The sequence below is a fragment of the Tachyglossus aculeatus genome, chromosome 10 (genome assembly GCF_015852505.1).
Source record: "Tachyglossus aculeatus isolate mTacAcu1 chromosome 10, mTacAcu1.pri, whole genome shotgun sequence".
In the NCBI taxonomy this organism is placed as follows: Eukaryota; Metazoa; Chordata; class Mammalia; order Monotremata; family Tachyglossidae; genus Tachyglossus; species Tachyglossus aculeatus.
This window is the reverse complement of record NC_052075.1, coordinates 3780608-3805749: the sequence shown is the minus strand read 5'-3', so window position 1 is coordinate 3805749 and position 25142 is coordinate 3780608. Positions and strand designations below refer to the sequence as shown.

Genomic DNA, 25142 nt, shown 5'->3' with positions numbered 1-25142 from the left:
ACATACTGCATTCATCCTCAATGGCATTTACAGAACGCTTACTGCGTGCAGAGTACTAAGCACTTGGGAGAATATAATAAAAGCATCGGAACAGATATTTTCTATCCAATACAAGATTGGATAGAAGTAGCGTGACCTAGTGAATGGAACCCAGGGCCTGGGTTCTAATCCTGGCTCTGCCACTACTCTGCTGTGTGACCTTGGATAACTCACTTCACTTCCTTTGTGCCCTGGTTACCTCATCTGTAAAACAGGGATTTAGATTGTGAGCCCCAAGGGAGACAGGGACCTTAGCCAACCTGATTAGCTTGTATCTTTCCCAACGCTTAGTACAGTAAGTGCTAAACAAATACCATGAGACCCCCCCCACAAGACAAAAAAACTTTTCTTCAATTAAAGTACCTACCTCTTTTCACCCCATCTCAGTATGCTTTGACAGGGTTTGATAGACAGCCCAATTAACCCCCTCAAAGAAACTCAACTATTTCTCGCAAATTTGGAAAAAGAAAAGAAGGCATGTGAGTCAGTTTCAGAAAATCTAACATGGAGAGTTAATTTATTCCCAGCAGGTACTGGGCATTATGAGAAGAATAGCCCATTAAATTAGAGGGATTTAAAAAGTAGTCAAATAAAAGGGAAATATTTTGAGAACAGCCTGGGATCAACGTGCCAACTACAGATCTACTATTTCAGTTCCTGGAAAAAAACATTTCTTAGCCCAACTGAAAACACAAAGGGTGTAACCATGTTTCCCAATCGACTGATTCTACCATCCTCAAAGCCACTTCATGAATCGGAACCAATCAGAAGACGGATAATAAATCCTTGATATATACAAGGACTGGAGTAAGCGACCATCTAATCATAGCTTATTTCTTCCTGCTTAAGGCCCAGAGTCTGATTTCTTTGCATCTGGGTGAAAATTGCTTCCTCGAGCCCTTCTGGTTTCAATCTGCCAACACGATTCGTCAGGATTTCGTGCAAGGCGTGTGCCGTGACGTTCTCCTGTGCAACTGGGGTTTCTGCTCTGTTCCGTTGGGCCTCCGATTTTAGTTTTTCTCCCCCGAGGCAGAGGTTTCTTTGAAATCAGTCACTCTGAACACAATCAACCCTGTTGTGAGATTTGAAAAATTTCCTCCCAATCCTAAACCTCAACTTACCAATGGCTTTAAGATCCTTCAATCAACCAATCAATCAATCAATGGTATTTACTGAGCATGTAATATGTTCAGAGCACTGTTCAAAGCGCCTGAAATGAATCTTTCTCCTTCGGACCTTCAACCCAAGAGGTCAATGAGCATTAAAGCTAGGCTCTTTCAGTCAGAGATAATAATAATAATAATAATAATAATAATAGTATTTGTTAAGTGCTTACTATGTGCCGAGCACTGTTCTAAGCGCTGGAGTAGATACAGGGTAATCACGTTGTCCCACGCGGAGCTAACGGTTTTCTTCCCCATTTTCCAGATGAAGTTACTGAGGTCCAGAGAAGTCAAGTGACTTGCCCAAAGTCACAAAGCTCATAAGTGGAGAAGCAGAATTAGAACCCACGACCTCTAACTCCCAAATCCGGGCTCTTTCCACTAAGCCACGCTGCTTCGGCAGAAGTCAGAAGTTGGAGTCAGAAGGGCTTGGGGTTCTGGTCCCTGCTCCTCCAATTGTCCGCTGTGTGACCTTGGGCAAGTCACTTCATTTCTATGGGCCTCAGTTTCCTCCTTTGTAAAATGGGGATGAAGATTGTGAGCCCCAAGTGGGACAGGGACTGAGTCCAACCCGATTAGCTTGTATCTACCCCAGAGCTTAGAACAATGCCTGGCACATTGTAAGTGCTTAACAAATATCATTTAAAAAAAAAAAGAATCACTGAATAGCCTGTCCATTGGTCTGCTCTGGCTACTTGTCTGTGGACCTGAGGGGAAATAGGTTTGAGAGGTTCTGGTTTGGCCTGCCTTCTCATTCATTCATTCATTCATTCATTCATTCGTATTTATTCATTCAATCGTATTTATTGAGCGCTTACTGTGTGCAGAGCACTGTACTACGCACTTGGAGCACGGGCTTTGGAGTCAGAGGTCATGGGTTCAAATCCCGACTCTGCCAACTCAGCTGTTGGACTTTGGGTAAGTCACTTCTCTGAGCCTCAGTTACCTCATCTGTAAAATGGGCATTAAAACTGTGAGCCCCCCGTGGGACAACCTGATCACCTTGTAACCTCCCTAGTGCTTAGAACAGTGCTTTGCACATAGTAAGTGCTTAACAAATACCATTATTATTATTATTATTATTATTACAATTCAGCAACAAACACAGAAAATCCCTACCTAACAGTGGGCTCACAGTCTTGATGGCAGCGGGGGCGGTTCTCCCAACTCCTTGTAAAGCGGCGTATTTCTGACTTTTCCCAAAACCCCAGTGGGTTTCTACCAACTTGCCCACCAGTCGGGCCAGGGGAACGTCCTGTTTTAGAGGCTGTGTTTTTCCTTACACATACTGAAGCTTCACTAAGCCAGTTTCCTCCTCTGGAAAATGCAGAGGAAATGCTCTCCCTCCGTTTCAGCCAGCCAGCCAGTCAATCGTATTCACTGAGCGCTTACTGTATGCAGAGCACTGTACTAAACGCTTGGGAAAGTACAATGTAACAGACACATTCCCTGACCACAACAGTCTAATCTTAGTCCAGGAGCCCCGGTGAAGAAGGCACTTCAGGACCTTCTTATTTATTTTACTTGTACATATCTATTCTATTTATTTTATTTTGTCAGTATGTTTGGTTTTGTTCTCTGTCTCCCCCTTTTAGACTGTGAGCCCACTATTGGGTAGGGACTGTCTCTATATGTTGCCAACTTGGACTTCCCAAGCGCTTAGTACAGTGCTCTGCACACAGTAAGCACTCAATAAATACGATTGATGATGATGACCAGGTCCTTCCCCCAGCACCTAGTATAGCGCTTGGCACAGAGTACGCACTTAAATCTCACTGTGGGCAGGGAATGAGTCTGTCTATTGTTCTACTGGACTGTGCGTTTAGCACAGTGCTCTGCACACAGTAAGCGCTTAATAAATACAACTGAAAGAAATGATGACCACAACTAAAGAACTAACTCCCTCGTGGAGCCTGAGGGAAGCGTTTCTGGCTAGGTTCAGCAGGATCCGCCCGATTCATTCATTCAATTGTATTTATTGAGCGCTTACTGTGTGGAAAGCACTGTCCTAAGCACTTGGGAGAGTCCAACAACGGTAACGTAACAATCTCGCCGCCGGTATGTCTAGACCAGTGTCCTCGGGGGCCAGAGAAACAAGGCGGGGAGGGGGAGATGGCCGCGTTACTTACTGCACGCGGGGATGTCACAGAGGTCGGACTTGAAATTTTCGTCCAGGGTGAAGCACCATGGGGCTTCCTTCTGATTGCCCGGGTTGCGGCAATAGGAGTGTCCGCCGTTTAGCTCCGGGTAGCGGACGGCGGTGAACGTGTGCGTGTGGGGATACTGCGAGTTCCACGGCTGACACTGGCGGCCCGATTTGGTCACGCTGACGGTGCCTCGGTAGTCTGCTCCCGTGCTGTTGTAGCACTTGTGATCTGAAATCAATCGATCGAGGCCATTTATTGAGCATTTACCGTGCGCGGGGCACAGGACTGAGCGCTTGGGAGAGTCCAGTGGAGGAAGTAGGCACCGTCCCTTGTCCTCGAGGAGTTTCTGGTCTACTGAAATGCGGGCATGAGTGAAATGAAGTGGGTAACGATTGGCAGCCAATCAATCCATCGGTGGTATTTACTGAGTGCTGGCTGTGTGCAGAGCCCTGGTAGAACGGTACTGGTAGCCCTGGTTGGTAAACACGATCCCTCTCTATAAAGTGCTGATAATAATAATAATAATAATAATAATGGCATTTATTAAGCGCTTCCTATGTGCAAGGCACTGTTCTAAGCGCTGGGGGTATACAAGGTGATCAGGTTGTCCCACAGGGGGCTCACAGTCTTCATCCCCATGTTACAGATGAGGTACCTGAGGCCCAGAGAAGTTAAGTGACTTGCCCAAAGTCACACAGCTGACAAGAGGCAGAGCCAGGATTCGAACCCATGACCTCTGACTCCAAAGTCCGTGCTCTTTCCACTGAGCCACGCTGCTTCTCTGATACTGATGCTTCGACTTTAAACTCACTGGGGCAGGGAATGTGTCTACCAACTCTGTTATACTGTAATAATGATAATAATAGCAGTGGCATTTATTAAGCACTTATTATATGCAAAGCACTGTTCTAAGCGCTGGGGAGGTTACAAGGTGACCCACGGGGGGCTCACAGTCTTAATCCCCATTTTACAGGTGAAGTAACTGAGGTCCAGAGAAGTTAAGTGACTTGCCCAAAGTCACACAGCTGACAAGTGGCGGAGCCGGGATTTGACCCCACGACCTCAGACTCCAAAGCCCGGGCTCTTTCCACCGAGCCACACTGCTTTTGCTGTACTCTCCCAAGCACTGAGAACAGTGCTCTGCACACAGTAAGCACTCAAAAAATACGATTGATGGATGCCCTCGTGGACACTGGGCAAATAGGGGTGTGTGACGTCACATAGGCACAAGGGAGAACAGAGTGATGTCACACATGCTATTTCGCAGCAGTCCATCTGACTCCACACGAATCTAGAGTGTCTCCCTGGGCAGAGTTCCTGACCTCTCCAGCCACCCTCTGCCCGCCCCGGACCCTCTGTGCTACACTCCCAGATCCTTGTTTTAATACCAACACCCCTTCCGGGCCTCAGAACTCAGCTGCAGATTACTGCCTCAGCTTCTCTGCTCACCTCCCTGCCTCCTGTCTCTCCGACTCCAGTCCATACTTCACTCTGCTGCCTGATCATGTTTCTACAAAAAACGTCAGGACAAGGTTTCCCACTCCTCAAGAACCACCAGTGGTTGCCCATCTACCTCTGCATCAAACAGAAACTCCTCACCACTGGTTTTAAAGCAAACTCCTTGCCCCCCGCCCCTCATCTTGCTACTCTCCTAATACAACCCAGCTCACAAACTTTGCCCTTCTAAAGCCAACATTCTCACTATACCTCAATCTCATCTATCTCACCGCCGACTTCTACACCAACATCCTGCCTCTGGCGTGGAACACTCACCCTCTTCATACCCAACCCTCTATCCCACCTTTAAAAGCCTTACTGAAGGCACATCTCCTTCAAGAGGCCTTCCCTAAGCCCTCCTTTCTTCTTCTTCCACTCCCATCTGCGTCACCCTGATTTGTTCCCTTTATTCATCCCCCCTCCAAGCCCCACCACTCTTAGATACATATCTGTAATTTCATTTACTTATACTAGTGATTGGTGGAGGGGCACAAACCCGCCTCAGGCATTGACCTCTATTCTTGGGCACAAGGCCATGAGGCCTGATGGTGTTTGGCTCTAGCCGTCTAGCAAAAAGGAAACCTGCTTTTGGGGGCTTACAGGCCCCTTTAGTCATGTCTGTCTTCAGCATCTGTTTAAGAGATGGACAGGGAATGTGTCTGCTATGCTGTTATACTGTACACTCCCAAGCACATAGTACAGTGCTCTGCACACAGTAAGTGCTCAATAAATACAACTGACTGACAGTTTGACTGGCTGAAAATAGACATACCAGACACACAGGCGTACGGTACCACAGCTGTACAGGATCGGCCACTGGAAAGCCACACTGGCAGCAAGGTGTGTAACTGGATGACTGGTCACTCCAGCTGGTAACTGCCTCAGGGCCCGGGGGGTGGGGGGGTGTTTGATGGGGGGGTCTAAACCATCTGTGGCCGGCCGAGCCCCCGCTCAGGGGCCCGGGGCTGTCAAACAGACAAGGCAGGAGTGAGATTTCTCTGGCTGCCGCGGGTCTGACGCCTTGACTGCTTGGCATTCACATTCCTGAGAGGATTTAAAGTTTATACTTCAAGTAATGAAAACTGCTTAGCGAGTAATTTTAATACAATGCCAAGAAATGGCATCCAAACTCCAAAGGGAACCAGCAAGGACACCCAATATTCTGAGGTCCAAAGGCACGGGGGAGGCCTAAATTGCATTTTCAGTTCACTGCGGTAGGATGGACGCAATGGTGGAGGGGCACAAACCCGTCTCAGGCACTGACCTCTATTCTCGGACAAGGCGACGAGGCCTGATGGTGTTTGGCTCTAGCCGTCTAGCAAAAAGGAAACCCGCTTTTGGGGGCTTACGATTTCCTTTAGTCATGCCTGTCTTCGGCATCTGTGTAAGAGATGTCCAAGGAGAGTTTTCCATCTGTCACCCCAATGCCGCCAACCTCTCACCCACATCTTGCCTCTGGCCTGGAGCACCTCACATCCGACAATCACTTTCCCCCACTTCAAAGCCTTTTTGAAGGCCCATCTCCTCCAAGAGGCCTTCTCTTGACTAAGCCCTCCTTTCCTCTTCTCCCACTCCCTTCTGCACTACCCTTGCACTTGGATTTCCACGGTTTATTCTCCCCTCCCTCTGCCCCACAGCACATATATCCATATTCATAATTATTTATATTAACGTACATTTTCCCTCTAGACTGTAAGCTCATGCTGGGCAAGGGAACCTGTCTACCAACTCCATTATACTGTACTCTACCAAGCATTTAGTACAGTGCTCTACAAACAGTAAGTGCTCAGTAAATATGATTGTTTAGAGCAGAAGCTCCTTGAGGATGAGTGATGCTTCCATTTAGGGTTCAGTGTAGTGCTCTGTAGTCAGTAGGAACTCAATAACTGTCACGACTACTATTTATTGATTACCCTAGGGCAGTGGAAAGAGGAAGGCTGTTAATTTCCCTTAAAGAAAGATCCAAGGAACTTTGCGTTTTGGACACATGCCTGGTATTCTGCTCTAATTTGTGTTTTCCTTCAAAGTTTTGGATCTAAAGCAACCCCCTAGTATAACGGTTTTATTTCTAGCCCTCTTGCTCCATAGCTAGAAAGACGCTGCAAAGTTTAGCTTGGCTTAAGCCCACACCTTCCCCTCTTTATGAAGTAATTTGAATGGCTTGACAACTTGGTTGAAGCCCACTTTTATTGTAGAATTAGATAATGACAGATCTAAAAATACAAGGTGCCTCTTTGCTAAACAGGTTGCTAACAGCTGCATTTTGAAATGAAGCCACATTTATACAGGTACACAAAGAAATGTGAGCCCACTGTTGGGTAGGGACCGTCTCTATATGTTGCCAACTTGTACTTTTCAAGTGCTTAGTACAGTGCTCTGCACACAGTAAACGCTCAATAAATACGATTGAATGAATGAATGAAATGTACCTCAGTATCTTTCATTACTGGTATGTGCTCACGTTGCTCTTTGATGCTGTAATTACATTTAATAATGATGGCATTTCTAAGCGCTTACTAGGTGCCAAGCACTGTTCAAAGCGCTGGGGAGGTTACAAGGTGATCAGGTTGTCCTACAAGGGGCTCACAGTCTTAATCCCCATTTTACAGATGAGGGAACTGAGGCCCAGAGACGTTAAGTGACTTGACCAAAGTCCCACAGCTGACAATTGGTGGAGCCGGGATTTGAACCCACCACCACTGACTCCAAAGCCCGTGCTCTTTCCACTGAGCCACGCTGCTTCTCTGTAAATTACGTTTACTTTTTTTAAGTCACGGCTTTAAAGTATATTCATATTTTATGGTCAATTTGGGGGATTCTGGAAATTCAGAAATGTACTTTAAATGACTACTGCTATTCATAACAATAAGTATATAAAGTACACTTGTAAGTCCTTAACAAATACCATTATTAATAAAAATACTGATGATGATGGTATTTGTTAAGTGTTCACTAGGTGCCAAGCACTGTATTAAGGGTTAGGGTCTTGTCTTCTGCTGCTGAGTTGTCTTCGACCCACAGTGACCCCATGGACAGATCTCTTCCAGAATGCCCCCCTCTCCATCTGCAATTGTTCTGGTAGTTTAGCCATATAGAGAGCCATATAGAGCCATATAGAGAAGCAGCGTGGCTCAGTGGAAAAGAGCCCGGGCTTTGGAGTCGGAAGTCATGGGTTCAAACCCCGGCTCCACCAATTGTCAGCTGTGTGACTTTGGGCAAGTCACTTGACTTCTCTGTGCCTCGGTTCCCTCATCTGTAAAAATGGGGATTAAGATTGTGAGCCCCATGTGGGACACCCGATCACCTTGTAACCTCTCCAGCGCTTAGAACAGTGCTTTGCACATAGGTAAGCGCTTAATAAATGCCATCATTATTATTATTATTATATAATTTTCTTAGAAAAATATGGAAGTGGTTTACCATCTCCTTCTTCCGCTCAGTAAACTTCAGTCTCTGCCCTCTCTTTTAGACTGTAAGCCCACTGCTGGGTAGGGACTGTCTCTATATGTCGCCAACTTGTACTTCCCAAGCGCTTAGTACAGTGCTCTGCACACAGTAAGCGCTCAATAAATACGATTGATGATGATGATGATGATGCCCTCGCCTCTTTCCCGTGCCACCGTTACCTTGCGGAGGTGAGTTTTGACATGTAGCTGATTGCCTGCCACTCGCTAGCCACTGCCCAAGCTCGGAATGGAATGGGTCTCGCTCCCATAGCCAAGACTGGTAGACTGGAAACTCTCTCGGTGCCATCCTGAGAGGGGAAATGCTGGGCTCGATACACGACAATCAGGCCTGGGAGTCAGGGGTGATGGGTTCTAATCCTGGCTCTGCCACACGTCTGCTGTGTGACCTTGGGCAAGTAATAATAATAATAATAATGATGGTATTTATTAAGCGCTTACTATGTGCAAAGCACTGTTCTAAGCGCTTGGGGGCTACAAGGTGATCAGATTGTCCCACGTGGGGCTCACAGTCTTAATTCCCATTTTACAGATGAGGGAACTGAGGCACAGAGAAGTTAAACGACTTGCCCAAAGTCACACAGCTGACAATTGGTGGAGTCGGGATGTGAACCCATGACCTCTGACTCCAAAGCCACTGAGCCACGCTGCTTCTCTGAGTCACATCACTTCTCTGATCCTCAGTTTCCTCATCTGTAAAATGGGGATCAAGACCATGAACCCCATGTGGGACAGGGACCGTGTCCAACCTGACTACCTTGTATCTTCCCCTTGAAGTGGGGAGATACTATTTGGCGAATCCAAGTGGCATTGGTCAAGTTGTCCAACCCCTCTTCCCACCTTGAAAACCCTAAAATTTCCTAAAATCAGAGAGGCAGTGTAGCTTAGTGGACTTGGGAGTCAGAGGTCGTGGGTTCTAATCCCAGCTCTGCCACTTGTCAGCTGTGTGACCTTGGGCAAGTCACTTAATTTCTCTGTGCCTCAGTGAACTCATCTGTCAAATGGGGATGAAGACTGTGAGCCCCACATGGGACAACCTGATTACCTTGTATCTACCCCAGCTCTTAGAACAGTGCTTGGCACATAGTAAGCGCTGAACAAATACCAACATTATTATTATTATTATTATTATCACATCTCCTCCCTGCTTAAGCCCTCTATTTCTACGCCCTCCCCTTTACCTTTACTGTGCCCTTGACTGTGTACGTATTAAGCACCATGAGACTCACCTCAGCCCTACGATACTTACATAAATGTTCTTATACGTCACAATTTCCCATATTCCTAATCTGTTTTAATGCCTGTCTCCCACTGTGGACTGGAAGCTCCTCATGGGCTGGGATGGCGTCTACCAATTCTATTGTATTTTCTCAATCACTCAGTACAGTGCTCTGTGCACCGTAAGTGCTCAATAAATACCATTGATTGATCGATAAAGGTGTGATGATGTTATCTACATTTTCCAGGCTCTCCCGCAGCCATTTCCTCTTTTATTCGCCCCTCTCTCAGCACCACAGCACTCATGGCCATATCTGTAATCTATTTATTTATAATAATGTCTTTCCCCCACCTCTAACTCGTTTTGGGCAGGGAACGTGTCTACCAACTCTCTGATATTGTACTCTTCCAAGAGCTCAGTACAGTGCTCTGCACACAGTAAGTGCTTAATACAACTGATTGCTTGATTGACTGATTCTATCCCGATCAATACTTTGTGTTTTTTTGTGCTTGTGCAACGTTTGCAGTGTGTAATACAGTAAAATAGCAAAGAGTGGCAAGGGTGGGTAGGATATGTGTCATATTGCAATATTGTATTTATTCACTGAGCACTTACTCTGTGCAGAGCACTGAACTAAGAGCTTGGGAGAGTAGCAGCCAACAGAATTAGCAGTTAGAGTCCCTGCTCATAATGAGCTTACAGTCTAGAGGGGGAGACAGGTATTAATACACTGATGGTCACGCTGTTCAAGACAATCAACGGGGCTCAAGGGTTGTTGGGAGAGAGGAACCCTATGGTATAGAGAAAAGGCCCAGAATCTTCTGGGGGCATGGGGAGAGCGCTTCAATTTTTGCCCAGGGTCCTGATGGAAAAGAGCGTTTCGAGTAATGCTAGCCTCCATCTCATCTATCTCACCACCAACCCCTTGACTAAGTCCTGCTTCTGGCCTGGGATAGCCTCCCTCCTCAAATCCGACAGTTACACTCTCTCCATTCAAAGCCTTACTGGAGGCCCATCTCCTCCAAGAGGCCTTCCCTGACTAAGAAGCCCCCTTTCCTCTTCTCCCACTCCCTTCCGTGTCACTTGCTCCCTTTTTTCATTCCCCCTCCCAGCCCCACAGCTCTTCCGTCCGTATCTGTCATTTATTTACTTCTATTAATGTCTGTCTCCCCAGCTCTAGACTGTTGTGCGCAGGAATGTGTCTGTTGTTGTATTGTCCTCTCCCAAGGCTCGGTAGAGTGCTCTGCACACAGTAGGCGCTCAGTAAATACGACTGAATAAACGAATGAGTGAGTCTGGGTCGTTGGGTGGAGCCCGCCCGATTCCAGAGGCGGACACTTACTTTTGTTGATGGGATCGGCCATGGGAATGCCGATCCGGATGCAGTTGGCCGCTTCCGGGCTCTCGGGCTGGGGCAGGTCCTCGCAGTTGGGAAGCTTGAGCCTCATGAGGATCATGGGGTTGGAGCGGGCGAAGATGTATTCGGTCTGACAGAGGACGTTCTCCAGGATCTCACACTCGTCCCGGCACAGGTCGCGGGGCTTGGGCGCCGCCGAGGTCTCGTCGCAGTAGGGGAAGGCGTAGTGGCACAGGGATGGGATGGCGAACTGCGAGCATTTGTCCGACAAGTGGCTGGACGTGCCGATCATGGTGAAGGCGGCTGGGAAGAAAGCGGGAGGTCATGCTGGAGGCGTGAGGGAAGCGGGAGAAGCGGTGTGGCCTAGTGGACAGAGACTGGGCCTGGGAGTTAGAAGGATCTACGTTCTAATCCCGGCTCCGCCGTTAGTCTGCTGTGTGACCTTGGGCAAATCACTTCGCTTCTCTGGGCCTCAGTTCCCTCATCTGTAAAATGGGGGTTAACACAGGGAGCCCCGTGGGGGACAGGGACTGTGTCCAAGCTAATCGTATCTACCTTAGCGCTTATCACAGTGCCCGGCACACAGTAAGCACTTACCAAACGCCATAAGAAACCCCGAAAGAACCATGCTCCTCTAGGCACAGCATCCCATTGCTTTTGTTGGTATTTAATACCCTGCTACTACCGCTTCTGAGACTTCCATTCCTAGTTCTAGCTGAGAAGCTGGGTTCTAATCCCAGCTCTGCCACTTATCTGCTGGGTGACCTTCGGCAAGTCATTTCACTTCTCTGGACCTCAGTTACTCATCTGCAAAATGGGGATTAAGATTGTGAGCCCTGTGTGGGACAGGGACTGGGTCCAGTGTGATTATCTTATATCTACCCCAGCACTTAGTTGAGTGCCTGGCACATAGTAAGCCCTTAACAAATACTATTATTATTATTTCTAATAATAATAATAATACTTCTAGTCCAGCTCTGAGTTCTGTCACTGGCCTTGGAATGTGCGTAGCCTTGGAAAATCTGTAGTGTTTTGGGAATGTCTCACACTTGTCGGTCTCCCCCATCAGATTGTAAACTCCTGTAGGACAGGTACAATATGTCTTACTCAATTGTACATTCCCAAAAACTCAGTACAGTGCTCTGCAGCACTCAGTACAGTATACACAGTAGGCTGCTATTGATTTATTGAATGCTCTGAGCCTCAGTGTCCCCATAAGAAAATAAGTATCCAGCCAGGTTTGTGCCTCTAAGAAACTAATTAAAAGTTCTTAGCTCAAGCACTGCCCCGGGAACCCTGTCTTCTCTGTGCCCTAGTTTCTTCATCTGTAAAATAGGGATTAAATATCGGTTCTCCCACCCCCTTGGACTGTGTCTTCTTCCTCCTGGGACAGAGACTGTGTCTGATCCTGATGGCACTGAATCTACCCCAAGGGTGAGAGTATAGCCATATTGAGAAGCAGTGTGGCCTAATGGATAGAGCATGGGCTTGCGAGTCAGAAGGACTCTAATCCTGGCCACCTGTCTGCTGTGTGACCTTGGACAAGTCATTTCACTTCTCTGTGCCTCCGTTCCCTCAACTGTAAAATGGGGGTTAAGACTGTGAGCCCCATGTGGGACAGGGACTGTGTCCAATCTGATTAACTTGTATCTACCCCAACTCTTAGTACAGTGCCTTACACATAGTGGCACTTAACAAATACCATTATTATTATTATCAAACATCACTAAAGACAAAAGCATTGAAAATAAAAAATAGGAAGTGCTTCACAAATGCCACAATTATTATTACTATTGCTAGCTGTCGATCAAGCAATCAATCGTATTTATTGAGCACTTACTGTGTGCAGAGCACGGTACTAAGCACTTGGAGAGTACACACTGGCAACACGGGGATCACCTACCTGTGATTTGATTTTCAATTTCTCCCTGCATGTGCAGAGATTCCATATACACCGTGCGGTTCCCAATGAATCGGGCACAGGCAATTCCTCTATAGGGTTGGCAGAATCCGTCTTCTTCGTATTCATCTCTAAAAAGCGAATCACAGACGTGAGACGAGGGAATGTGATATAGTTTCAACAGTCACCAGAGGGAGGAACCCCGTCTTCCCATTCCATGTCAAGAACCCCGTCTTCCCATTCCCTGAGATTCCCCATCCAACTCTGAAAGCATCTGGCTTCCCGATCAAGTTTGCCAACCTCCTCCTCCTCCTCCTCCGACACCCCTCCCCGAAGTCATCCCTGAAAGGAGAACTCTTCCAGAGCCATGATAAAGCTCTTATTTTTGCAGCTGTGAGTGGGAAGACGATGTAGCTCGAAGGGTGTGTTGGAAACTGCGATTTTTGCGGTTTGCTTTTGAAAAATAGGAAGCGAAGGTTTGGATTTATCATCCAAAAAGATCTGAGAGGATTAGCGAGAGGATCCCCGCTACCACCTCTGCAAGTCAGCCCGGATGAAAACAAGACCCTCCCTACCAATTGCTAATCAATCAATCATATTTAACGAGTGCCTACTAGGTAGACCATTCTACCAAACACTTGAGAGACTGCAGTAGATGAAGGTGACAATATCCCTCCCCACAAACAGATTACGATCTAGCAGGCAAGATTGTACCGACCCAAAATAAGTTCCAATAAAAGGAAGAAGTTCTAGTAGAAATTGGCAGAGGATGCAGAGTCAAGACAACTATCCATTAATTTTACTTTGGACGGATTTCCTTAACATAAAAAATTCACAAATCTTAATTGAGAAAGAGAAATAATCAGTGGTATTTACTGAATGCCCTTGAGCAGAGGAGGTCACAACAGAAAAGGAAAAAAGAGCAGCAGTGTGGCCTAGTGAAAGGAGTAAAAATAATAATAATTGCGGTATTTGTTAAGTGCTTACTGTGTGCCAGGCACTGTACTAAGCTCTGGGGTGGATACAGTCCCTGCCCCAAATGGGGCTCCCAGCCTTAATCCCAAGTGGGGCTCTCAGTCTTAATCCCCATTTTACAGACGAGGGAACTGAGGCACAGTGAAGTGACTTGCCTAACAGCAGACAAGTGGCAGGGCCAGGATTAGAACTCACAACCTTCTGACTCTCAGGCCTGTGCTGTATTCACTATGCCATGCAAGGTTGGGAGTTAGGAAACCTGGATTCTGATCCTGGCTCTGCCACTTGGCTGCTGCGTGACTTTGGACAAGTCACTTAACTTCTCTGTGACCCAATTTCCTTATCTATACTTAGACTGTGAGCCCCTTTGGGGCAGGGACTGTGTTGTCCTGATGATCCTCTATGTACTCCAGACTTAGTACAGCACTTGGCACATAAGCAGTGCTTAACAAAAACCACAATTATTCTTATTAGTCATATGTGTATTCCCTAGGAGGAGATTTTGCATGACTAAAGCACTTTTAAGAGCCACCCTAGTATACCTAAAAGCATGCATTCCCTTCACAGACAGAGGAAACAAGTCCACTGTACTGTATTTTCTCAAGTGCATAGTCCAGTACTCTGCACACGGTAAGCGTTCAATAAATACCACTGACTGATGGATTGAAGAACTGGACTACATCCCCTTATTTCTCATTATAGTAAAGTTTTGCACATCATAAGCTTCTAAAAGGCTCTCTGGTGGACACCGATGACGGATTCTCCCATTGGGAATCTCAGAGGACCTTCAGGACTGACATTTCAGGACTAAGAAGTGATGATGTTTTGTTTTGTTGTCTGTCTCCCCCTTCTACACTGTGAGCCCAATAAATATCACTGACTGATGGATTGAAGAAGTGGACTACATCCGCTTATTTCTCATTATAATAAAGTTTTGCACATCACAAGCTTCTAAAAGGCTCTCTGGTGGACACCGATGATGGATTCTCCCATCGGGAACCTCAGAGGACCTTCAGGGCTGACATTTCAGGACTAAGAAGTGATGATGTTTTGTTTTGTTGTCTGTCTCCCCCTTCTACACTGTGAGCCCGTTGTTGGGTAGGGACCGTCTCTATATGTTGCCCAAGTGCTTAGTACAGTGCTCTGCACACAGCAAGTGATCAATTAATATGATTGATTGAATGAATGAATGAATGTAGACGACTGTAGTATGCTCTCAGTTTCTCAATTCCTGCCCATCACATTTCCCCTAGGACAAGCAGTGGCCTTCATAGCCAGGAGTAGAATCCATGCATCCTGATTCCCAGAGCAGTGCTATTTCTACTGCTCGACTAGCAGGCTATTAAGATTTCAAATTTGTAGGCACTGAAACTCCCAGCCCTGTTGTACTCCATCCCTTGGCCACACTGCTGCTCCTCGTTTGTTTTCTGTTATAGACGCCCAAGCGCCTAGTACAGCGCTTCTGCTCAAAGGCGCTCAGGAAATTCATTCATTCATTCAATCATGAAATGCTTCTCTCTTTCTCGTTTAGTAGGTTTCCGAAGCGTTTTGAGATGATTTAGCTCGTTTTGTCCGGGATGATCATCCCCATTTTACAGATGAGGAAACTGAATCGCAGAGGGACCTGCCCAAATCCCACAGGATGGTTGGAGCCACGCCGGAGTGAGAGCCCAGATGCTCCGAATCTCACACCCTGACCCTTTCCCCCACTCCCCACCCCGGCCAACCACATTGCCTCTCCAAGACAGAGACCCTTGTCCTCTATTTGTTCTGATTCCCACTCTCAATTGCCATGACTTGCATCACCTCTCTGCCATTAGTGAGACTGCAAAAGGCCAACGAAGACTTCGTACGGGGGAGAGATGTTTTTGCAGATGTTTCCGAGGATCCGCATGCATCAGCAAGTTGGCCCCGCGGTCCGGCAGATCTGAAGCGCGGTGATAAAATCAACACTGCCCAAACTATGCAACGTCGGCTGACGGTATTAGACCAAAATAAACTGCTGTCCTGGGGCCATGTTTACAAGCTGCTTTCCTCCGTCCTTTCTGACCTTCCGATTAATTGTTTCCGCTCCTTCATGGTGTGGAAGCAAATTCCCATCTCCGCCCGCGCATAATCCACATAGGACGAGGGGGAGGGGTAATGGTATTTATGGAGAGTCCAATAAGTGTCATAAACTGTACTAAGTGCTTCAGGAAATACAGTAGAAGCATGAGACCCTTTCCCTGCCCATAAGAGCTATCAGCCTGTCCCTCTGGACTGCAAGCTCGTTGTGGGCAGGGAACAGGTCTACCATTCATTCAATCACATTTATTGAGTGCTTTTTGTGGGCAGAGGACTGTACTAAGCACTTGAGAGAGTACAATATAACAATAAACGGACACAATTACCAACTCTGCTATATTATTGTATCGTTATGTATATTGTTATAAATATCCCAAGCTGTTAGTACAGTGCTCTGCGTACAGTAAGCACTTAAAAAATATGATTGATTGACTGGTTGAAGGACAGCTTATACACTATCGAGGAGATGAGGGAAGGACTCCATTTTAACAGTTCTTTCTTCCCTGCTTACAGCTGGGCATCAAGTATATATCTTTAAATGATATACTGTAAGTTATTTGTTTAAATTAATGTCTGTCTCCCCCTCTAGACTGTAAGCTCGTTGTGGGCAGGGAATGTATCTGCCAATTCTGTCGTATTGTACTATCCCAAGCGCTTAGTACAGCACTCAATAAATACCACTGATGACGATGATTGAGGAAGACAATTGCCCCAAGATCCCTTCTGTGCTGATCAATTCAATCAGTTCACCTCAATTGTATGTATTGAGCACTTACTGTGTGCAGAGCACTGTACTAAGTGCTTTGGAGACTACCATGCAACATTAAATAGACACAGTCCCTGCCCACAACAAACTTACAGTCTAGATGAACTAATCAATCAATCGAATGTATTTGAGACTCTCCGGTTCTAGCGGATTGAGGGACACAGCCCTAAAATAGGCTTACATTTTTAAGAATAAAAATTTGTTTGTTTCAGGCATGAAACTACGTTCTCCAGCGAAGTTCTCAGAAACTTAGCCTTAAGCACATTTAAGCACAGTCTTGGACTAATACATCATAGGCCTTGTCATAAGGACATCGAAATTTTAATGTTGTAAAAATCCTGCAATTACTTGGTATGTTTGTTTTCATAAATCCCGCTCTAATGTGTAAGTCTTTAGGCTTTAATTTTACTTGGGTTGTAAAATTAACCCTTCTTTTATAGGGTAACTAATACCATAACACCAGGGAGATGTAGAGTTCTCAGAAGCTCAGGCCTCAAAGTCAGACTGTAGAAACTGGGAAAAAGACACCACAGACCTGATCTGAGCTTTTCCTCCTCTTTACATGTTATTCTACATCTGTCTCCCCGACAATATCATAAGCCCTAAGGGCAGTGAGCCCCCCCCTCCTTTTTAAATTGGTATCTGTTAAGTGATTATTATGTGCCAATCACTGTGCTAAACACTGGGGTAGAAAGAAGCTAATCAGATTGGACAGAGTCGTGTCCCACATGGGGATCACAGTCTTGATCCTGATTTTGCAGACAAAGGAACTGCAGCACAGAGCTGTTAAGCGACTTGCCCAAGGTTGAACGGAAGACAAGTGACAGAGCCGGGATTAAAACTCAGGTCCTTCTGACTTCCGGGTACCCGCTATAGCAACTAGGCCATGTTTCTTCTACCTCCAGATGTACTCTCCCAAGCATTTAGTACAGTGTACTGCACCCATTAAGGATTAAATAAATACTACTGATTGATATGATTCAGTTCCCAGAGATAAGTAAGACCTGAACATATTAACCTCACTGTGGTCAGGAAATGTATCTACCAACTTTCCAAAGCACTTAGTACAGTGCTCTGGACATACCACTCGTCAGCTGTGTGACTTTGGGCAAGTCACTTAACTTCTCTGGGCCTCAGTTACCTCATCTGTAAAATGGGGATTAACACTGTGAGCCCCACGGGGGACAACCTGATCACCTTGTAACCTTCCCAGCACTTAGAACAGTGCTTTGCATATAGTAAGCACTTAATAAATGTCATTATTATTATTACTATTACTAAGCTCTCAATAAATACCACTGATTGATTGATGGATTGACATGAGAAATCCCTGGATTCTGAGAGGCCTGTTCAGAGATTCCCCATTGCGGCAAACTCCTCAGTGTGGGGTTTGCTTAGGGAAGCAGCATGGACTAGGGGCTAAAGCCTGGGCCTGGGGGGTTAGGAGGACCTGGGTTCTAATCCCAGCTCTGCCTCTTGTCTCCTGGGTAACCTTGGGTAAGTCACTTCTCTGTTCCTCAGTCACCTCATCTGTAAAATGGGGATTAAGGTTGTGAGCCCCCTGTGGGACAGGGACTGTGTCCAACCCACTTACCTTGTATTCATTCATTCATTCATTCATTCATTCAATCATATTTATTGAGAGCTTACTGCATGCAGAGCATTGTACTAAGTGCTTGGAAAGTACAATTTGGCAACAGGTACAATACCTACCCAACAACGGGCTCACAGTCTACAAGGGGGATTGTAACTACCCCAGCACTCAGTACAGTGTCTGGCACATAGCAAGCGCTTAACAAATACCACTATTATTATTATTTTTTTTTTTCAGGAGGATGAAGTCCAGAATGAACTTTGCCAGTTGGATTCACTGACCCCCATGAGGGTCATGAACTCTGAACCTGAGACTCAGACCAGTCTTCTACTTAATGGTTCCCATGCCGGGGCTAAAATGAAATTTCCTTGGAGTGTTCAAAAAGAGGGAAATTGCTCCCTCTGGGACAAAGCAAGTGCTCAATAAATACCACTGACAGTGCTCTGCACACAGTAAGTGCTCAATAAATACGATTGATTGATTGATTGATTACTATCAATCAACCAGTTATGTTTACTGAGGACTTAGTAGGTACAGATTCTTAAGTGTAGAATAGGTGAAGAGACACACGTCCCTAACCTAAACAAGCTTACAGTCTAACACAAGGAGACAGATACAGGATAATTTACAGATACGAAGATGAATCCATTTCATGCTGCTCCATCCATTTTAATTTTCTTTTTCTTTTTTGGTCCAGAAAACTTGTTATGGACAGAAAAAGTCTGGAACTGAAACAATACAAGACACTGCACCATGCTCTGCTGAAGAGGAGCAGTGTGCCCTAGTGGAAAGAGTTCTCAGAGTCAGAAGACCCAGGTTCAAATTCCACCCCTGCCATTTGCTTGCTGTGTGACCTTGGGCAAGTCGCTTAACTCCTCTGAGCCTCAATTTCCTTATCTGTATAATGGGAATTCAACGCCTGTTCTCCCTCCCACTTAGACTACAGACCCCTGTAGTTAGACTGTGTCTAAACTGATTAATTTGTATGTACTCCAAAGGATAGAACAGTGCTTGTCACATTATAAATTCTTAGCAAATATAATAACAACAATAATAATATCAACAACACTGAATGAAATATCAACGAAATATTTAAAATAATACAGGGAAAGGAGTGTGGCCTAGTGGAAAGAACATGGACTTGGGACTCAGAGAAGCAGCGTGGCTTAGTGGAAAGAGCCAAGTTTTGGGAGTCAGAGGTTGTGGGTTCTAATCCCAAATCTGCCACTTATTAGCTGTGTGACTTTGGGCAAGCACTTAACTTCTCTGTGCCTCAGTTAACCTCATCTTTAAAATGGGGATTAAGTCTGTGAGCCCCTCGTGGGACAACCAGATTACCTTGTATCTACCCCAGGGCTTTGAACAGTGGTTGGCACATAGTAAGCACTCAACAAATACCATTATAAGTGCTTAGTACAGTGTTCTGCATTCGCACATAGTAAACACTTAACAAAAACCATTATAAGTGCTTAGTACAGTGTTCTGCATACAGTAAGCGCTCAATAAATACGATTGAATAATCCCGGCTCCGCCACTTATCTGCTGTGTGACCCCAAGTGCTTACTACAGTGCTTTGCATACAGTAAGCACTCAGTAAATACGACTGAATGAATAATAACAATAATAACAATATACTGAGTTATTCTAATATGATTGAATGAATAACAACAATAATAATGACAATAACATCTGTGGTATTCATTAAGCACTTACTATGTGCCAAACACTGTACAACATCATAGGATAGTTCCCAGTCCCTGTCCCACGTGAGGCTCGAGGTGTAAAAACATGTATTTAATCCCCATTTCATAGAGGAAGAATTATGAAGCACAGAGAAGGTAAGTGGCTTGCCCAAGGACACATAGCAGAAAAATGGCAGAGCCAGAATTAGAGAAGCAGAGAAGCAGCGTGGCTCAGTGGAAAGAGCCTGGGCTTTGGAGTCAGTGGTCATGGGTTCAAATCCCAGCTCTGCCAATTGTTAGCTGTGTGACTTTGGGCAAGTCACTTCACTTCTCTGTGCCTCAGTTACCTCATCTGTAAAATGGGGATTGACTGTGAGCCCCCTGTGGGACAAACTGATCACCTTGTATCCCCCCAGCGCTTAGAACAGTGTTTTGCACATCGTAAGTGCTTAATAAATGCCATTATTATTATTATTATTATTATTATTAATTAGAACCCAGACCCTCTGACCTTCAGGCTCGTACTCTTTCTACTAGACCACGGTGCTTCGCATAACATTCAGCGCGAATTTGCCCTCAGTAGGAATAGCGATAGCTGTCTCCAACGGAGCAACAGACCTATGACGTTACCAAAAATGATTTCAGAGGTCCTGATCTCTAGCCAGGACCTGTGTCCAGACCCAAATGCAACCTGGCATCAAGGGGGAAAAATATGCTCAATTATTTGGCCACGGTGTTCCACTTATTAATTCATTCATTCAATCGTATTTATTGAGCACTTACTGTGTGCAGAGCACTGTACTAAGCGCTTACTCCCACAGTGCTTCAAACTAAGACAACAAGCAAAATGACATCGACTGTAATTTAAACGGGCCTGAAAGTCAGAAGGACCTGGGTTCTAATTCCGGCTCCACCACTTGGTTGTTGGGTGACCTTTGGGCAACTCGCTTCACTTCTCTGTGCCTCGGTTATCTCATAAGTGAAATAGGGATGGAGATCGAGAGCTCCACGTAGGACAGGGGCTGGGTCCAACCCGATTTGCTTGTATTCTAGCACTTAGTACGGTGCCTGGCACATAGTAAGCGCTTTATAGACACCACAATTATTATTATTACTATTATTTGAACACTATCCCAGACAGTTGCATAATCACTAAGAACATCACGCACATACCTGAACCGGTCCCGTATTCGACTTGGCCAAATTTTACCACAGAAAAAGAATCCCTTTACCATGCCCGCACCTTCCTTCCAGCCCCTTTTACTTGTAAAAAAAAATAATTTAATATAAAAGTTTTTTCTTGGCAACGTTCCACTAAAACAAACAGATGAATAATGTTCTGTCATAGTTTCCAGAACAGCACAAAATAGTCACTTGTGTCCAACTTAAAAAGCAGGAGTGTGTGGGCCAAGTTTCGTGGCCGTGTTTGGATTGTGTTTCACTTTGGAAAGGGAAGAAAATTATCCGGGCTTGTATCTCACAAGAGCAATTTACGGGAAAATGATGCATGCAATCGAGTTTATTCTCCTTCATATACATCTTTGAAGCGATAAGACTGTTCTGGTATGGTGTTTTTTAAGGAAATCCACGAGATGACTAATGAAAAGTTCGACCAGTTTTGCCATTATCAATTTAGCGAGGTTTCTGCAGTCCAGTCGCTCTGATTCGGGGAGGAGGGAATTGGCCCATGTTGTGTTGGCAAGGACCGTAGCTATTTTTGTAGCTCCAAGCTGGCGGCCAGCAGACGGCGGATGGACTCCTGAGAGCACTATCCATTCAGTCATTCGATCGTATTTATTGAGCGCTCACTGTGGAAAATGGAGGACGAGCGGAGTGGGAGGAAGGCCGGTTAATAAGTCAAAGTTGTCATGTTGACGAGGGCTCCGATCGCACCCTCCGATCCTCAACTGATGGAGGCCAGAAGTGCCAAAAAGGTTTTTCCCCCTGCACCCACCCAGGCAAATGCTCGCAAGCCAAGTCGAAGAGTAACTAAAGGAAGCAAGATGAGGAAGGGAGACTGTGACCTTGTGTCAGGCCCATGGTCTATCTGGAGTAGCTCCAGAGGAATTTCAGACAAACCAAGTGGATGATCATCATCATCATCACAATGATGGCATTTGTGAAGCACTTACTATGTGCCAAACACTGTTTTAAGCACTGGGGGGTGGGTAGATACAAGGTAATCAGGTTGTCCCACTTGGGGCTCACAGTCTCAATCCCCATTTTACAGATGAGGTCACTGAGAGGAGTGAAGTGACTTGCCCGAAGTCACACAGCTGACACGCGGCGGAGCCGGGATTAGAAATAATAACAATAATAATAATAGTATTTGTTAAGTGCTTACTATGTGCCAAACACTGTTCTAAGCACTGGGGTATGTACAAGGTAATCAGATTGTCCCATGTGGGGCTCACAGTCTTAGTCCCCATTTTACAAATGAGATGACTGAGGCACAGACAAGTTTTGTTTTGTTCTGTTTTGTTTTGTTGTCTGTCTCCCCGCTTCTAGACTGTGAGCCCATTGTTGGGTAGAGATTGTCTCTGTTGCCGAACTGTACTTTCCAAGCACTTAGTACAGCACTCTGCGCACAGTAAGCGCTCAATAAATACAACTGAATGAATGAATGAATGTTAAGTGACTTGCCCAAAGTCACACAACTGACAAGTGGTGGAGCCGGGATTAGAACTGATAATGATAATAATAATAATAATAATGGTATTTGTTAAGTGCTTACTATGTGCCAAGCACTGTTCTAAGCACTGGGGTGGATACAAGGTAATGAGGTTGTCCCACATGGGGCTCACAGTCTTAATCCCCATTTTACAGATGAGGTGACTGAGGCACCGAGAAGTTTAGTTTTGTTGTCTGTCTCTCCCCTTCTAGACTGTGAGCCCATTTTGGGGTAAGGGATTGTCTCTATTTGTTGCTGAATTGTACTTTCCAAGCACTTAGTACAGTACTCTGCACATAATAAGCGCTCAATAAATACAACAGAATGAATGAATGAAAGTTAAGTGACTTGCCCAGAGTCACTCAGCTGACAAGTGGAGGAACAGAATTAGAACCCATGACCATCATCATCATCATCAAAATTACCATCATCATCATCATCAGGAGGAGGAGGAGCAGTGTGGCTTGGTGGAGAGAGCCCGGGCTTGGGAGTCAGAAGGACCTGGGTTCTAATCCACTTGTCTGCTGTGTGTCCTTGGGCAAGTCACTTCACTTCTCCGGGTCTTAGTCACCCAGTCTGTAAAATGGGGATTACGACTGTAAATCCCACTTGGGACATGGACTGTGATCAATCCAATTTTCTTGTAACCACTCCAGTGCTTAGTACACCTCCTGGCACATAGTAAGCTCCTAAAAATATCACTTTATGCTATAATCTTCACTCAACATCATATTATTATTTATTCAATTGTATTTATTGAGTGCTTACTGTATGCAAAGCACTGTTGTAAGCACTTGGGGTCACACAGCAGACAAGAGGCAGAGATGGGATTAGAGACCAGGTCCTGAGTCCCAGGTCCACATTCTGTTTAAGGTTGACAGGTAATGACTACATACAATCAAGATTACAGATCAATTAGGGAGGCAAAAATGACAGGATATAATTCAGATGTATCTGTTCTTCAGGATTGAAGGGCTGACAGATTTCTATCAGACACACGCTATCACCCCACAACCTTCTATGGGGTTGAAACATAACTCTAAACATCCACTTAACTACAGGTTGCTCCTTTCTCCGGTCCTCCACATCAACACATCTGATTTCAAGAACGTATTCTTCTCAGCATTACTAACCTCACCCTTCCCTCGCCCCCAGCCAATTAACTCCCCTCCTTTGTAGTCCATTCCAGCCAGAACGTTTTCCTGCTGAAAAAAGACAGGTTTGTGCAAAGACATAAACATCTCTAGTGAGAGGCGACATATGCTTTTGACTAGTGGAAGCGAGACACTCCCATAGATTCCCCAGGTTTGGATATGGGCTAAAATCCATCTCTGATGCAATTAATCTTTTGGCGAGAGCGAAGCCATTTCGCTGTGTTTTTCTTTGCCGCTGCTAGAGAGAAGGCACCTATCTGCATGGCTCATGTCCGAGAAGGGCTCGCCCCCTCGGAAATCTCCCTCCGAACATTCAGTGTTCACACGTTTGATTTAAATATTGACAAATTTTTCCATTAGAATGTGAAACTCTTCCCCTGACTCATCCCACATGCTCTCCAGGAGGGTCCCTTCCCTCTCTGTAATGCAGAAATTGCAAGGAGACCCACAGGACAGCAGCGGGGAGGGGGAGGAGGAGAGCATGGGGTTGGAGTAGCAGATGGTATCGGTTACCGGACAGCTACGGGAAATACTATTTGGACTCTTCCTGGCAGGTTTCATACATCGTTATTCAGCGTGAGCGGCAAATCATATGCTCGTAGTTACGAATGTCCGGAAACATTCTCTGGGTTCGGGCACAGTTGGACCGACTTCTGCAAGAATCCTGTTGGAAGGCAGACCGCCTGACATATGCAGACAAATGTGTGTGCGCACACACGAACACACACAACACACAAACACACACACTCAGCTTCGGAGTAGCAGTCATTTCGCCTGTATGTCCAGGCCTCAACTCTGAACCTAGAGACGTACTTCCCCACACACGTTTGTTTGATTGATTGATTGATTGCTTCTGATTGTGGAGAGGGACTACTAGGAGTCGGAGAGGGAATATGGTAGATTTCTTCCCGCCGCTGGGGTAAACGATATTTTAGGCAGAAAGCGGGTGGGAAACATGACTGAAGGGTCTATGAGCAGAATTCAGAACTGTGAGCCCACTGTGAGGTTACAAGGTGATCAGGTTGTCCCACGGGGGGCTCACAGTCTTAATCCCCAGTTTACGGATGAGGGAACTGAGGCACAGAGAAGTTAAGTGACTTGCCCAAAAGCCTTGTTGCTTGATGAAGTGGTTTAATAAATACCACCAATTGACTGACATCTCTTCTTTAAGAGGGAACTCCAGCCCAGAAAACAATACCCTAATAAAAAAAATCAATCAATGCCATGTCCTGGGCGCCTATTGAGTGCTAGGTACTCCACTAAAGGGAATTTTCCCAGAGCAAAGTTTTCCCTGGAAACTAAAGCATCTGGGAGTGTAAAAGTAAAACAAACAAAAACAATTAAACCCAAATTTTCTTCGACTGAAGGAGGTTCTTCCATGCTGTTACCAGCCATGTATCATTTTGTTTTCCTACTCAAAGTGGTTTTCCTTGAAGTCCACACTGGTTGA

The 25142-nt window shown here is 45.6% G+C and overlaps 1 protein-coding gene across 1 annotated transcript in view; it reads right to left on the bottom strand.

Moving 5' to 3' along the window:
- Positions 1–25142, bottom strand: part of ROR1 (receptor tyrosine kinase like orphan receptor 1) — a 292903-nt gene that overhangs the window by 34112 nt on the left and 233649 nt on the right. Inside the window, exons 5-7 of the mRNA XM_038752669.1 lie at positions 12790–12917; positions 10872–11189; positions 3332–3577 (exon numbers count right to left, since the gene is read on the bottom strand). Coding sequence (XP_038608597.1) covers positions 3332–3577; positions 10872–11189; positions 12790–12917 — 692 coding nt within the window. The remainder of the gene's footprint in view (positions 1–3331; positions 3578–10871; positions 11190–12789; positions 12918–25142) is intronic.